This window comes from Schistocerca piceifrons, chromosome 7, assembly GCF_021461385.2.
Source record: "Schistocerca piceifrons isolate TAMUIC-IGC-003096 chromosome 7, iqSchPice1.1, whole genome shotgun sequence".
NCBI lineage: Eukaryota > Metazoa > Arthropoda > Insecta > Orthoptera > Acrididae > Schistocerca > Schistocerca piceifrons.
In genome coordinates this window covers 283,876,893-283,891,184 of record NC_060144.1, presented here as the reverse complement: position 1 = coordinate 283,891,184, position 14,292 = coordinate 283,876,893, and the positions used below count along the sequence as shown (strand labels likewise).

The window sequence follows — 14,292 nt, the reverse complement described above, 5'->3', positions numbered from 1 at the left end:
CCACCTTTCAAGACACTGTCCATTCTTTTCAACTGCTCTTCCAAGTTCTTTGCTCCCTCTGACAGAATTACAATGTCTTTGGCAAACCTCGAAGTTTTTATTTCTTCTCTCTTCTACTCCTTTTTTTTTTTTTTTTTTTTTTTGCTTCCTTTACTGCTTGCTCAATTTACACATTGAAGAACATCAAGGATAAGCTAAAACACCGTCTCACTCCCCTCTTAACCACTGCTTCCCTTCCATGCCCCTTGAATCCCATCTGGTTTCTGTACAAGCTGTAAATAGCCTTTCGCCCCCTGTCTTCTACAACTGTTACCTTTAGAATTTCAAAGGGAGTCTTCAAGTCAGGACTGTCAAAAGTTTACTCTAAGTCTACAAATGCTAGAAACGTAGATTTGCCATTTCTTAACATATATTCTAAGAGAAGTCGTAGGGTCAGTATTGCCTCACGTGTTTCTAAATTTCTCCGAAATCCAAGCTGATCTTTCCTAAGGTAAGCTCCTAGCAGTTCTTCCATTCTACTGCAAAGAATTTACATTTGTATTTTGCAACCATGACTTATTAAACTGATAACTCGGTAATATTCATACCTGTCAGGACCTTCTTGGAATTATTATATTCTCCATGAAGTCTGAGTGTATTTCGCCTGTCTAACACATCTTGCGCACCAGATGTAAGAGTTTTGTCATGACTGATCCTCTCAAGACTGCTAGTAGTTCTGACGAAGTGTTATCTACTCCTGGGGCATTTTTTCGACTTAGGTCTTTCAGTGCTCTGTCAAATTCTTCACACAACATCACGACTCCCATCTCATCTTCGTCCTCACTGTTTCAATAATGTTACCTGCAAATTCATTTCCTTTACACTGATCGTCTATACAGGGTGGTCCATTGATTGTGACCGGGACAAATATCTCACGAAATAAGCGTCAAACGAAGAACTACAAAGAACGAAACCTGTCTAGCTTGAAGGGGGAAACCAGATGGCGCTATGGTGGGCCCGCTAGATGGCGCTGCCATAGGTCAAACGGATATCAACTGCGTTTTTTTTAAAATAGGAACCCCCATTTTTTATTACATATGCGTATAGTACGTAAAGAAATATGAATGTTTCAGTTGGACCACTTTTTTCGCTTTGTAATAGATGGCGCTGTAATAGTCACAAACATATGGCTCACAATTTTAGACGAACAGTTGGTAACAGGTAGGTTTTTTAAATTAAAATACCGAAGTAGGTACGTTTGAACATTTTATTTCGGTTGTTCCAACGTGATACATGTACCTTTGTGAACTTATTATTTCTGAGAACACATGCTGTTACAGCGTGATTACCTCTAAATACCACATTAATGCAATAAATTCTCAAAATGAAGTCCGTCAACCTCAATACATTTGGCAATACGTGTAACGACATTCCTCTCAACAGCGAGTAGTTCGCCTTCCAAAATGTTCGTCGCACATGCATTGACAATACGCTGGCGCATGTTGTCAGGTGTTGTCGGTGGATCACGATTGCAAATATCTTTCAACTTTGAAATGAAACATGCTATTCAATACCGCTTCAACCGCACGCGAGCTATGTGCCGGACATCCATCATGTTGGAAGTACATCGCCATTCTGTCATGCAGTGAAACATCTTGTGGTAACATCGGTGGTACACTACGTAGGAAATCAGCATACATTACACCATTTAGATTGCCATCGATCAAATGAGGGCCACTTATCCTTCCTCCCATATTGCGGCACCATACATTAAACCGCCAATGTCGCTGATGTTCCACTTGTCGCAGCCATCGTGGGTTTTCCGTTGCCCAATATTGCATATTATGCCAGTTTACGTTACCGCTGTTGGTGAATGACGCTTCGTCGCTAAATAGAACGCGTGAAAAAAATCTGTCATCGTCCAGTAATTTCTCCCGTGCCCAGTGGCAGAACTGTACACGACGTTCAAAGTCGTCGCCATGCAATTCCTGGTGCATAGAAATATGATACTGCTGCAATCAATGTTAATGTAGGCTTGTCAACACCGACGTTTTTGAGATTCCCGATTATCGCGCAATTTGTCTGCTACTGATGTGCGGATTAGCCACGACAGCAGCTAACCTACTTGGGCATCATCATTTGTTGCAGGTCGTGGTTGACGTTTCACATGTGGCTCAACACTTCCTGTTTCCTTAAATAACGTAGCTCTCCGACGAACGGTCCCGACACTTGGATGATGTGCAGGATACCGAGCAGCATACATAGCACACGTCCGTTGGGCATTTTGATCACAATAGCCATACATCAACACGATATCGACCTTTTCCGCAATTGGTAAACGGTCCATTTTAACTCGGGTAATGTATCACGAAGAAAATACCGTCCGCACTGGCGGAATGTTACGTGATACCACGTACTTATACGTTTGTGACTATTACAGCGCCATCTATCACAAAGCGAAAAAAGTGGTACAACTAGAACATTCATATTTCTTTAAGTACTACACAAATATGTAACAAAAAATGGGGGTTCCTATTTCAAAAAACGCAGTTGATATCCGTGTGACCTCTGGCAGTGCCATCTAGCGGGCCAACCACAGCGCCGTCTGGTTTCCCCCTTCAAGCAAGACGAGTTTGGTTTTGTAGGCTTTTCGTTTGATGCTTTTTCGTGAGATAATTCGACTGGTCACGATCAATGGACCACCCTGGATAGTCCTTCCACCTTACAGCTCTCCCTTCTTTGTTTACGACTGGTTTTACATCTTAGTTCTTCATATTCATAGAGCTGATTCTAATTTCTCTGCTTTAATTTCCTGTGGGTGGTATTTACCTTTCCCCTAGTGAAATATGGTTCTAAATCGTTATATTTGTTGTTTTTTTTAATCTAAAAATTCAAATAGTATGATAAATTTTTATTTAGCATATTGGATTTACCCACTGAATAGCAAGACACGTTATGAAACAAATTTTCAGTCCCCTTTGCGATTCGGATTGAAATTTCTTCGGTACCTCCACTTCAAAAAAAAAAAATAATAATAATAATTTATTGATGGAAACACAATCGAACTCTTTGTTTTCGCCCCTCAGGGGGTAATTAATTACCTCCAGGTTGGAAACCACTGCGGTAGAGGCTGCACGTACTAAGCTCGACCTCACCTGATGGTGTCGGCGGTGCGCATGCGCACGAGGTCGCCGAGCATGGCGCCCGGCGTGTGGCAGTCGTTGCCGAGCAGCGCGGCGCGGCGTGGCTCGTCGGCGGACGGCGGCCGCTCCCTGGGGAAGACCAGGTGGAAGGAGACGCGCTCGCGCACCGCCGCGTAGCAGCGGCGCAGGAAGCGCACGTAGCGCAGCACCAGCGGCAGCTCCTCGCCCGCCGCGAACAGCGACACCGACATCGGGCCCGTCCACTGGTGCGCCACCTCGACACGCGCAAACACACGTACCGTGCAGTGTCTACAACTGCCCTCTGCATCCCTACACTAGAAGTAGTGATATAAGGCTGCCTTCACTGATCACTCAACAGAAAACGAGCCATACATTACTACCTCTTGCTCCAAAGGGCGTTGGCCCATCATTGCAGTGGAACACTGTGCCGATTCTGTGCGGCAACAGCACAGCAGTTCTGTGTGGGAATGAATCTGAAAGGTCGTCGGCAGGTTTCCGGAGGTGCATATCACTAGCCGTCTGCACACAGGTCACACATTTTCCACTAATTACGGGCCGCTGGCTTATGGACACAACTTTGAATCCTGTAGCATACGAGATGGATTCTACCGGGCTCACATCGGACAAATGTGTTGCCAACAGGGCAAAGTGAGTTCGCTACCATACACCTCAAATCACTGTAGTATGTTTCTGGCGACGAGACACGGACAATCATGCTGATGGACGATGAGTCGCTGTCGGGGAAGACACCAAGCACGAAGGGACGCAGGTGTTTTGCAATAATGTCACATAGTCAACAGCTGCCATGGTGTCTTCGATCACTACCAAAGACCCCGCGGAAGCCAAGGTGAATGTCACCCATAGCATAATACGCACTGCCCACACCAACCTGTTTCAGAAGCGTTGTGTATGCTTTGAGCAGCCATTGGCTTGGATTTTGGCGAATCCAGAAGCAACCGTCGACCTGGTGAAACAAGAAACGTGAGTAGCCCGACCAGACGGCCTCTTTTTTCCCACGGTCCAGTCTCCATTATCCTACGCTCACTGCGGTTCCAATCGACGATGTTGTTGGATCACGAAGGGAACTTGTAAATGTTGTCTACTGTGGAGCTCCATGTACAAGAATTTGCGCTGAATTTCGCCTTCCCCATCACTGTTTTTTGTCGTCAGATGTGCCACATGTCGCAGTTTATTTACGCGTCAAGTTCCGTAGGACCAAATTGAGGAGCAAATCTCCAAAGTCATGGAACGTGTCAGTACATGAAATTACAACATAAAAGTAATAACAGTTAACAACAAATGTTCCTGAACCTGAAAAAAGTCAGTCCATAAGTTTAAGTAAACGCAATCAACAATACAAAAAGAATCAGTTTAATTTTTCAAGGAACTCCTCAACAGATTAGAAGGAGTGACCCATGAGGAAATTCTTCAGCTTCGAATTGAAAGCACATGGATTACTCCTAATATTTTTGAATTCGAGTGGTAGCTTATTCAAAATGGTTGCATCAGTATACTGCACACCTTTTTGTACAAGAGTTAAGGAAGTCCGATCCAAATGCTGGTTTGATTTCTGCCGAGTATTAACCGAGTGAAAGCTGCTTATTCTTGGGAATTAACTAATATTGGTAACAAGAAATGACAGTAAGGAATAATCTATTGAGAGGCCAATGTCAAAATATCCAGACTCATGAACAGGGGTCGACAAGAGGTTCGTGAACTTAGACCACTTATTGCCCGAACCGCCCGTTTCGGAGCCAAAAATATCCTTTTAGACTGGGAAGTGCTACCCCAAAGCATCGCCTACTCCTGGTTTCACCTTCCTTCAACAATTTTCCGTCCATGCACAAGATAGCAGCACGCAAACAGCCAACCAGTTTCGCTCGTTCCGAGCTCTCGTGGAGTTGAGGTGGCAAGTAGCGGAGGTTGTGTTTGAAAGTGGTTATTATTCATGAGTTAGTGGTCGTTCGCTACTGAAAGCCTACACAGCATTCGAAAGTGAACTCCTGTACGCATGCTAGTACTGCTTAGGTAATTCATTGTTTTTCACAACAATCTGTCCTTATTCAGAGTCTGTCTACGTCGATTTCACGATTTTTGGACCCTAACGCCACTGGAATAATGTCCTATTCGTCACTCATCCGCCCGTAAATTTTCCCTGCTGCGTCACGTGCCTGCAGTGTCACCAGGCGGCATTCAGCCTCCTGGTTGGCAAAGATTATAATGTTTTAGTAGATCTCTCTGTGGTACGAGTCTTCATATGAATGTCAAACAAACGAACACCGAATTGAACGCTTAACTCTATACATTGGCCCTCTCTCCTATGAGTCGTCAGATGCATTTTCTCTGATGTTTCGATAGGTATTTGCAATTTAGTTTTTGCGATGTGCAGCTTGAGCCAGACCTAACAAATACTGCTCATCACGTCAGTAGTGGATCACTGGCCACACGACGCCAGCTTCAGCACTATCGTATCACCCAGATAATTCTAGGAATACTACAATGCTCAGGCATGTGTGCTTGTTATATTTCACTGAAATTGGCATTTCCTTATCTCTCCAGGAATGCTACCATGCTCATCCAGTTGTGCTTATCAAATTTTGCTGACGTCAGCATCATCGCATCCAGCCACATGCCAAGGCCATGCTGGGGTAATGGTTCAAATGGCTCTGAGCACTATGGGACTTAACATCTTAGGTCATCAGTCCCCTATAACTTAGAACTAGTTAAACCTAACTAACCTAAGGACATCACACACATCCATGCCCGAGGCAGGATTCGAACCTGCGACCGTATCAGTCGCGCGGTTCCGGACTGCAGCGCCTAGAACCGCACGGCCACCACGGCCGGCCGTGCTGGGGAAAGGGGGGCCGCTCCCACACCTCACATCTCCCCATGCTCAGCACGCAATGGCATACAGTTTACCTCCGTCTTGTCAGCATGAAGCACCCCCATCCCCATGCGCCCCCACTCGACAGCCAATGGCGTACAGTTCGTATGTGTTGTCATATGCTGTCCAGAATGAAGCGCAGCACTGGCTTAACTGCTGCGTTCATGCTTTTCATGGGAGGAACAGTCAGCTATATCTCACACGTACATGCAATGCACATACTAAAGTTGACGTGCCCGTGTGTTCATCTCGATGTACTGCTACATGCGTCATGTGCCTGCATGTGCAGCTGCATGTACTGCAGAGTAGGTAATCCAAGACACCTGCTGGGTATCCAGGACCCCATCCAATTGCATATCCCCGCACCCATGCTCAGTAGAGAATCTGTGACGTCACGATATTATAACTAATGTGAATGAACAAATTAATTATTGAGAACATAACATAATTATTTTTCGAAAGATCTGTCAATGCATAATGCCGTCTGTACATCACGTGTTCAATTGGCGATATGGCTGTGTTGAGTAAAGAAGAATTTGAGGAGTCTATTTGTTGTAAAAGTATATCAGAGCAATGTACTGACAGTTTGCTGCATCGAGAGTAGAGGGCCATATAACTGTGGCTGGAGGGAATATTGTCCAAAAAATTACAGGTATGTATCAGAATGGCAGAAAGATACATTACGTGACTGGGTTCACCAACACACGGTCCTGCTTGTATTGGAATTGCTTATGCTCCTTGCGTGGTCAGAGACAGGATGGGCATTTTAAGAAGAGTAAACAATTCCAAAATGTGCAGCACAGAGTGTGTGTAAGTCCAACCATTTAATGTGTCTTCTTGCCATTCTTCTGCATAGCCATTGTTTGTTGAACTGCCATATGGTCTTCTATTATCAAATTTCTTCAGTCTTGATGCAGGAAGCTATGAATACATTTCCCTGGTAGATGTTTACAACAAATAGACTTGCCAATTCTTCTTTGCTAAGTGCAAGCGTTCATCAACTGAAAATACGACTACAGACGGCGTTATGCGTGTGATATCGTCGGATCGTTCGAAAAATAAGTAATTTGTTCATACGTATTGGTTATAATATCGTAATACCACAGATTCTCTATGGAGCGTGGGCTCGAGGGTGTTCTGGCGCGTCGTGTTCCGGATACTCAGCAGGCGCGTTGGATTATGTATCCTGTAGTGCATGTAGACGATAGGCAGACGCATCGTATTACGAGCACAAGTACGTGGTAGTGTTCCAGGCGAGCTCACGGGCGCGTTGGATTTCGAGTACGTAACAGTACATGCGTTGAACGCACGAGTGACCTGCAGCTGATTCTCGCTCCCTCGAAAAGCCAGAACGAAGCGTGCTGCGCATCAACCATCTGGACATCGTATGACAACGTGCATGAAAATTCCATGCCATTACCTGCCGAGCGCGCTGGGGTGGGACGGTATGGATGTTGGCGTTGGGGGCGGTAGGCAGGGGACGGCAGTCGTGGGGGTGGGCCCTGCCCTCCCTCTCCATGGCCTTGGTACGTGGCCTAATGCAACAATGCTGACGTCAGTGAAGTATCATAAGCTCAACTGCATGAGCATGGTAGCATTCCCAGAAGCATAAGGAATTGATGATGCTACGTCAGCGAAGTCTTACAGGTACACTTGCCTGAGCGTCTTAGGATACCTGGAATGAGCTTGGTGATAAGATAGTACTGACGCTTACGTCAGCAAAAGTGATTCATCGCACATTGCTTGGTATGGCTCGTGTGCCCAGTGACCCACAACATGCAATATCAAAGGCGGAAGAGGCGGTACAGTGCAGACACCATATTTTAAGTCGAAGTGTGTTTTTTGGTGGTTTTGTATTTTAATTTTAAATTAATAAATAAAAATATGTTTTAGAAAAAATACAACCAAGAGATGAGACTGTGGAGTTTAGTTTTTTTTTTATTGCTCCCGTTATTGTTATAGTATACTATACGGAAGACCCCAACAAATCCTAACTTCTTGACTTGAACCACAGGAGGAGGACTAATGTTTTCTTTGATGTCCATTTTTTAACAACATTTTCTTAAAACATCTACATGTAAATTTAACTGATTACTGAGTCATTTAAAGTGAAAAAGCTTCATTTAATTCTTCTGTGTAATTTCATCTAATGGACCGTCACCTGTCTAGTTACAAGCAGAAATTTTTGAGGAAACCATATTACTTTTGGAGCTTTTCAGTGCCGTGGTTCGTGTAACTGTTGGTAGATTTTTTTGTAGTGAAGCTATTGCAAACTGAACATATAAGTTCTCCATATAGGCAAGCGAAGCTGAATCTGGAGTCACGCTCTCTTTCTTGGCGATGCGCGAAACATATAACGTGAAGTACGGTTTAGAGGATTTCATCAGAAACGTATATTACCGGAGCCGGATTATTTGTCTACGCTGATACACCATAAAGTCAGACACTTGCAAGTGTTGCTCTCGTTTACTGTCTCGTAAAGGCGTCAGATAATCAAAACCAAATGCAAAATGACTTAGAAAATACAACTGCATGGCACAAAAATTGGCAATTGACTCTCAACAACGCAAAGTGTGAAGTCATCCATATGAAAACAAAAAGAATTCGGTTACACGATATACGAGGTAGGGAATTTCACTAAATACTTAGGAATGACAGTTACGAATTACTTAAATTGAAATGATCACATATATAGCATTGTGGGGAAATCTAACCGTAGATTGCAATTTACCGACAGAATGTTTGGAAGATGCAACATGTCCACTAAAGAGACGTCCTACGCTATGATTGTCGTCCTCTTCTGGAATACTGCTGAGCGGTGAGATTTCCACATTAGGTAGGACTGACGGAGGATATCAAAAAAGTTCAAAGAAGGGCTGCTCGTTTCGTATTACCGCTACGCAGGTGAGAGAGTGCCACGGATATGTTACGCGAATTGGAGTGGCAGTCATTAAAACAAAGGCGTTTTTCTTTGCGGCAGGACCTTTGGACGAAATTTTAATCAGCAACTTTCTCCTCCGAAAGTGAAAATATTTTACTGGTGCTCACCTACAAAGGGAGAAATGACGAGTATAATAAAACCGGAGAAATGAGAGTTCGTATGGAAAGCTTTAGATGTTTGTTTTTCCAGCGCACTATTCGAGAGTGGAATGGTAGCGAAATAGCTTTATGATGGTTCGATGAACCCTCTGTCAGGCACTTAATTGTGAATTGCAGAGTAGTCATGTATATGCAGATGTTAATGCTTCACAGCCAAAGTCAGCAATTTGAAGTCCTGCAGCTGTCTAACTACTTTTAGGAAAAATTCCGAAATTCGACCATTGGAATGAAACATGTTCACTGCAGATAGCTCGTGCACCGCCACCACCCGGCCCCTAACAATTCCCGTCGGTAATTTCTAAACAACAAGTCAGCAATATAGTTCAAAGTCAATAGGGAAGGGTCACGACAAAATATTATTTCTGCCGGCTGGTGTGGCCGTGCGGTTCTAGGCGCTTCAGTCTGGAACCGCGTGACCACTACGGTTGCAGTTTCGAATCCTGCCTCGGGCAAGGATGTGTGTGATGTCCTTAGGTTAGTTAGGTTTAAGTAGTTCTAAGTTCTAGGGGACTGATGACCATAGATGTTAAGTCCCGTACTGCTCAGAGCCATTTGAACCATTTTATCATCTCTGATTTCCAAAGAAACAAATGAACTTTAAACCCTAGACAAGTCCGTCACTTTTACCCAACACCACCTCCGGCTAGCTAAGGTCTCCATACTCTGCTCTGAGGACTCTTCCTACAGAACTAAGTCCACGCTCACTAAGCCGCAAGGCTCACCGTGAAAATCAATAAGTTGCCTAAGCAGAACGAGCACGCGCGCAGAACACACTTTCGCATGCTGCGTAGGGAGAAGTAACCTCGTCGGAAGGATCACTAACTCCAGACTTCATAAATAATATCCACTTTAAAACACAGCCTCCGGATCAGAGAGCGCACTACTTGCCACATCAAAAAATGGCTCTGAGCACTATGGGTCTTAACATCTATGGTCATCAGTCCCCTAGAACTGAGAACTACTTAAACCTAACTAACCTAAGGACAGCACACAACACCCAACCATCACGAGGCAGAGAAAATCCCTGACCCCGCCGGGAATCGAACCCGGGAACCCGGGCGTGGGAAGCGAGAACGCTACCGCACGACCACGAGATGCGGGCTTGCCATCAACTCCACGAGAGATGATGGCCGACTCCACACCATTCCACTACATTATTTAACATTTACGCCTTTCATCTGATCAGAATCAGGAACAGAGGACACACATTTCATTGGTCGTTTCCTACTTCTACTTATAGCACTTCCGTAAAGTTATATCTTCTGAAAGTACTTTAAGAACATATTCTACAATAGATATAGGAAACATCGGCCATTATGGGGAAATTAGTTCCCATAAAATCAGCCTAGTCAGCTCCAATCTTCACCCATTTAGGACGGTTACTGAAAGACTGGCTCATTTTCTTCAGGCCGAACAAAGCCCACTTCCCTCTTCAGCTGGAAACTGGCTGAGGTGACTGCAATAGCGGACGGGATACCTCTTACGGGTGGCCAGAAAAAGACGTATTACATGCGTTGCTACACACTGTCAGCAAGCGGCTTTGTCATCAAGAAAGGCAAGAAAGCATGTTCCACCGACTGTTACGCAAAGTCATTTCCCCTCTCTCTCTCGTGCACCACAACAGAATGAACACCACATGGACCAGCTATGCAGACTGAAAGTTACCTGTTCATTTGCAATTGAACCTTTTCCTCGCAGTATTTTTCCTTTTCTTAATTCACAAAATTGTGTTTGCAACTCTATCTGCTTCGATCAATCGGAGTATGCTCTTTAAGCAATCTCTATATTTAGACCGTTAACTACATTGTCGATGCCATGGACAGTACGTAGTTCGCTGGGTTTAAAAGCTGTAGTCGTGATGTTCGGTACACTATAAACAATAGCACATAGCCACGCCATTAACAGCCGAGTAGCACTAAACTGTTCACAGCTACCAGGTAGTAATACATGGCATAGTTACGTGCTACCGTTTATGACACAAGAATAGTGTCGTAGGCGATAACAGGCGGCAGCCAGAAGATTTTACAACGCCAAAACGATAGAAAGTTTCCTCTTAGAACTGAACGCATGGATGATCGGGTTGCTGCAGTTGCCGCTCCCAGTGGTTCAGAGGCGTGTGAACAGTATTTCTTCACGCTTGTGAAATAGTAAAGAAATTGCTCTTCATAGGTTGTCAGATGAAAAACAGGTTTGTGAGCATTGGTGTGATTTGTACGTAGGTAGCCAGTAACGTATTTTTCCGCAGGATATGCACTACCTGACAAAAGAAGTGAAGCATCCAAAAGGGCAGGAGGGTACGAGAGGGTATCTGATATTTCGGTGATTTCAATATCGAGTGAAATTTACAAAAAACTAGGCAGTAGGATCCCACTTATCAGTATGACGTTGCACCTCCACTGGCCTGGATAAATGTACTGAGTCGTTTAAAGGCCTGTCGTATCCTGAGGCAAGCTCACAAGCAAGTGTTGTAACCTGTCCCCGATAACCTGGATACTGGCTCTAGGACATAGTTGACGTCCAAACTAGCCTCACACATGTTCTGTTTGGTACAGATCGAGTATCTTCCTGACCACAGCAGTACCTCAGCACCGCGCGAACATATATAGAGACATGTCGCATGTGTGGACGAACATTTTCCTGTTGAAAAATGGCAGAATGATGCTATCACATGAGAGATAACACATGAGGGTCCAGGATGTCAGTGATGTGTTACTGTGCCATCAATTTCCCTCAGTCAACCAACCGTGACCTGAAGTCGCCAGGAGTAACAGCTCTGTACCTCTCCAAAACACTGGAAGGATGAGGGCACTTACAAAGTCGCCGCCATAGGCACCGACGATTTTCATCTGTGGTATCGCAGAACCGCGATCCATCGCTGAACACAATGCTACACTATTCAACCGCAATCTATGCTTCCTGGTTACAGCAGCAGTCCAAATACAGCCGTTTTTCGTAATATTTAAGAATCTTCAAAACCGTTTTTTACTAAAAAAAAAAAGAAGACCTTACGTATTACTAGGCTGTTTGTGTTGCGGTGTTAATAGCAGACTATGCATTGGATGCCTGCTGCTAGTCTCCGACCAATGGTACAGGACGACACTGAATATTGCAGGAAGTCTATTACTTTCTCTCATATGGCAGGTATCGATGTGTAAGACGTTAAGACGTGCTTCATACACAATACAGTGATCCTCCTTTCTGATGGTCAGAAGTAGTCGATCGGAAGCTGGCCTCATGTTCCAATGCGGTCCAACATCAAGTCATTGTCATATCAAAATGCCCTAATATCTGGATATCGCACGATTCAACCGGCCAAATGCAGATCCACAACGAGGTCCATTTCAAACTCTGTCAGGTGCTGATAACACTGCCTCACAAGTACTCGGTATCTCTGTGTTTTTCATCACAAAACATCTGACGCTCTTCATGCCCTTGTACATTCCACCAGGCCTGGTAACAGCACTGAACACAAGCAATAGTAATGCACTCTAGAGGCCGTTTTACTCATCACTGAGAATTCCAACCCTAATCATTTACGTACCCACCAGTAATTTTTACATGTACGAAGTTACGTTAACATCCAGCAAGGTCTTCTGGGTGCTTCACGTTTTTGTCAGGCAGTGTGTTTACCTTCCACACAAATAAGTGGCTGAATAAGTGTTTAAGGGTTAGATTCAAATCATTTTTAATTAGTTGACATCGTATCATTATTTCCGTAAAAATAATGTAATAGGCGCTAAAATCCCAACATGTTCCTTTCTCCCTCAAGTATCCTCCTTTCTTCCTCAAGTATCCGTAAGGGAACTTTTATACTCAATTTTGTACCCTCAATGATACATCAGCTTTGTTATGTGTTAATTGCATTCGGAACAACTCAAACCAAGGCAATATATTAATCAGTTTTTAATTATGTAAAGAGCAATTAGTGTATTAACTAATAATTAAATGAACATATATAATCCTTATTTTAAATCTGTTGTACCCACGAAATGTCCCTGCATACCCCTTGGGTTAAGGGTAACTCTGGTGGTATACATACCCCAGTTACATATCAGTACGGTTATAGTTCAAACAGCCAACGGCCTTGCCGCAGTGGTAACACCGGTTCCCGTTAGATCACAGAAGTTAAGCGCTGTCGGGCTGGGCTAGCACTTAGATTGGTGACCATCCGGTCTGCCGAGTGCTGTTGGCAGTCCTTGTTAGGCAAACTGAGGAGCTACTCGATCGAGAAGTAGCGGCTCCGGTCTCGTAAACTGACATACGACCAGGAGAGCGGTGTGCCGACCACATGCATATCTGCATTTAGTGCCGCCAGTAGGCTGAGGATGACACGGCGGCCGGTCGGTACCGTTGGGCCTCCAAGGCCTGTTCGGACTGAGTTTAGTTTAGTTTGGTATAGTTCAAACAATGAAAGTACTTGCCCCCCTTCTTGGAGCGGTGTACCGTAGGTCTCTAGAAAAGTGTAGCGTTCCAAAAGTTTGGAAAAGGCACAGGTCATCCCCGTTTTCAAGAAGGGATGTCGAACAGATGTGCAGAACTATAGACCTATATCTCTAACGTAGATCAGTTGTAAAATTTTGAAACATGTATTGTGTTCGAGTATAATGACTTTTATGGAGACTAGTAATCTATTCTGTAGGAATCAGCATGGGTTTCGAAAAAGACGATAGTGTGAAACCCAGCTCGCGCTATTCGTCCACAAGACTCAGAGGGCCATAGACACGGGTTCACAGGTAGATGTCGTGTTTCTTGACTTCCGCAAGGTGTTTGATACAGTTCCCCACAGTCGTTTAATGAACAGAGTAAGAGTATATGGACTATCAAGCCAATTGTGTGATTGGATTGAAGAGTTCCTAGATAACGGAACGCAGCATGTCATTCTCAATGGAGAGAAGTCTTCCGAAGTGAGAGTGAATTCAGGTGTGCCGCAGGGGAGTGTCGTAGGACCGTTGCTATTCACAATATATATAAATGACCTTGTGGATAACATCGGAAGTTCACTGAGGCTTTCTGCGGATGATGCTGTAGTATATCGAGAGGTTGCAACAATGGAAAATTGCACTGAAATGCAGGAGGATCTGCAACGAATTGACGCATGGTGCAGGGAACAGCAATTGAATCTCAATGTAGACAAGTGTAATGTGCTGCGAATACACAGAAAGA

The 14,292-nt window shown here is 44.3% G+C and overlaps 1 protein-coding gene and 1 pseudogene across 1 annotated transcript in view; one reads left to right on the top strand and one right to left on the bottom strand.

Annotated features, from left to right (window-relative positions):
• The window catches only part of LOC124805634 (beta-1,4-glucuronyltransferase 1), a 118,582-nt gene that overhangs the window by 74,554 nt on the left and 29,736 nt on the right, over positions 1-14,292 (bottom strand). Inside the window, exon 3 of the mRNA XM_047266202.1 lies at positions 3,135-3,397. Within this exon, the coding sequence (XP_047122158.1) occupies positions 3,135-3,397 (263 nt within the window). The remainder of the gene's footprint in view (positions 1-3,134; positions 3,398-14,292) is intronic.
• Positions 13,204-13,321, top strand: LOC124709357 (annotated as a pseudogene).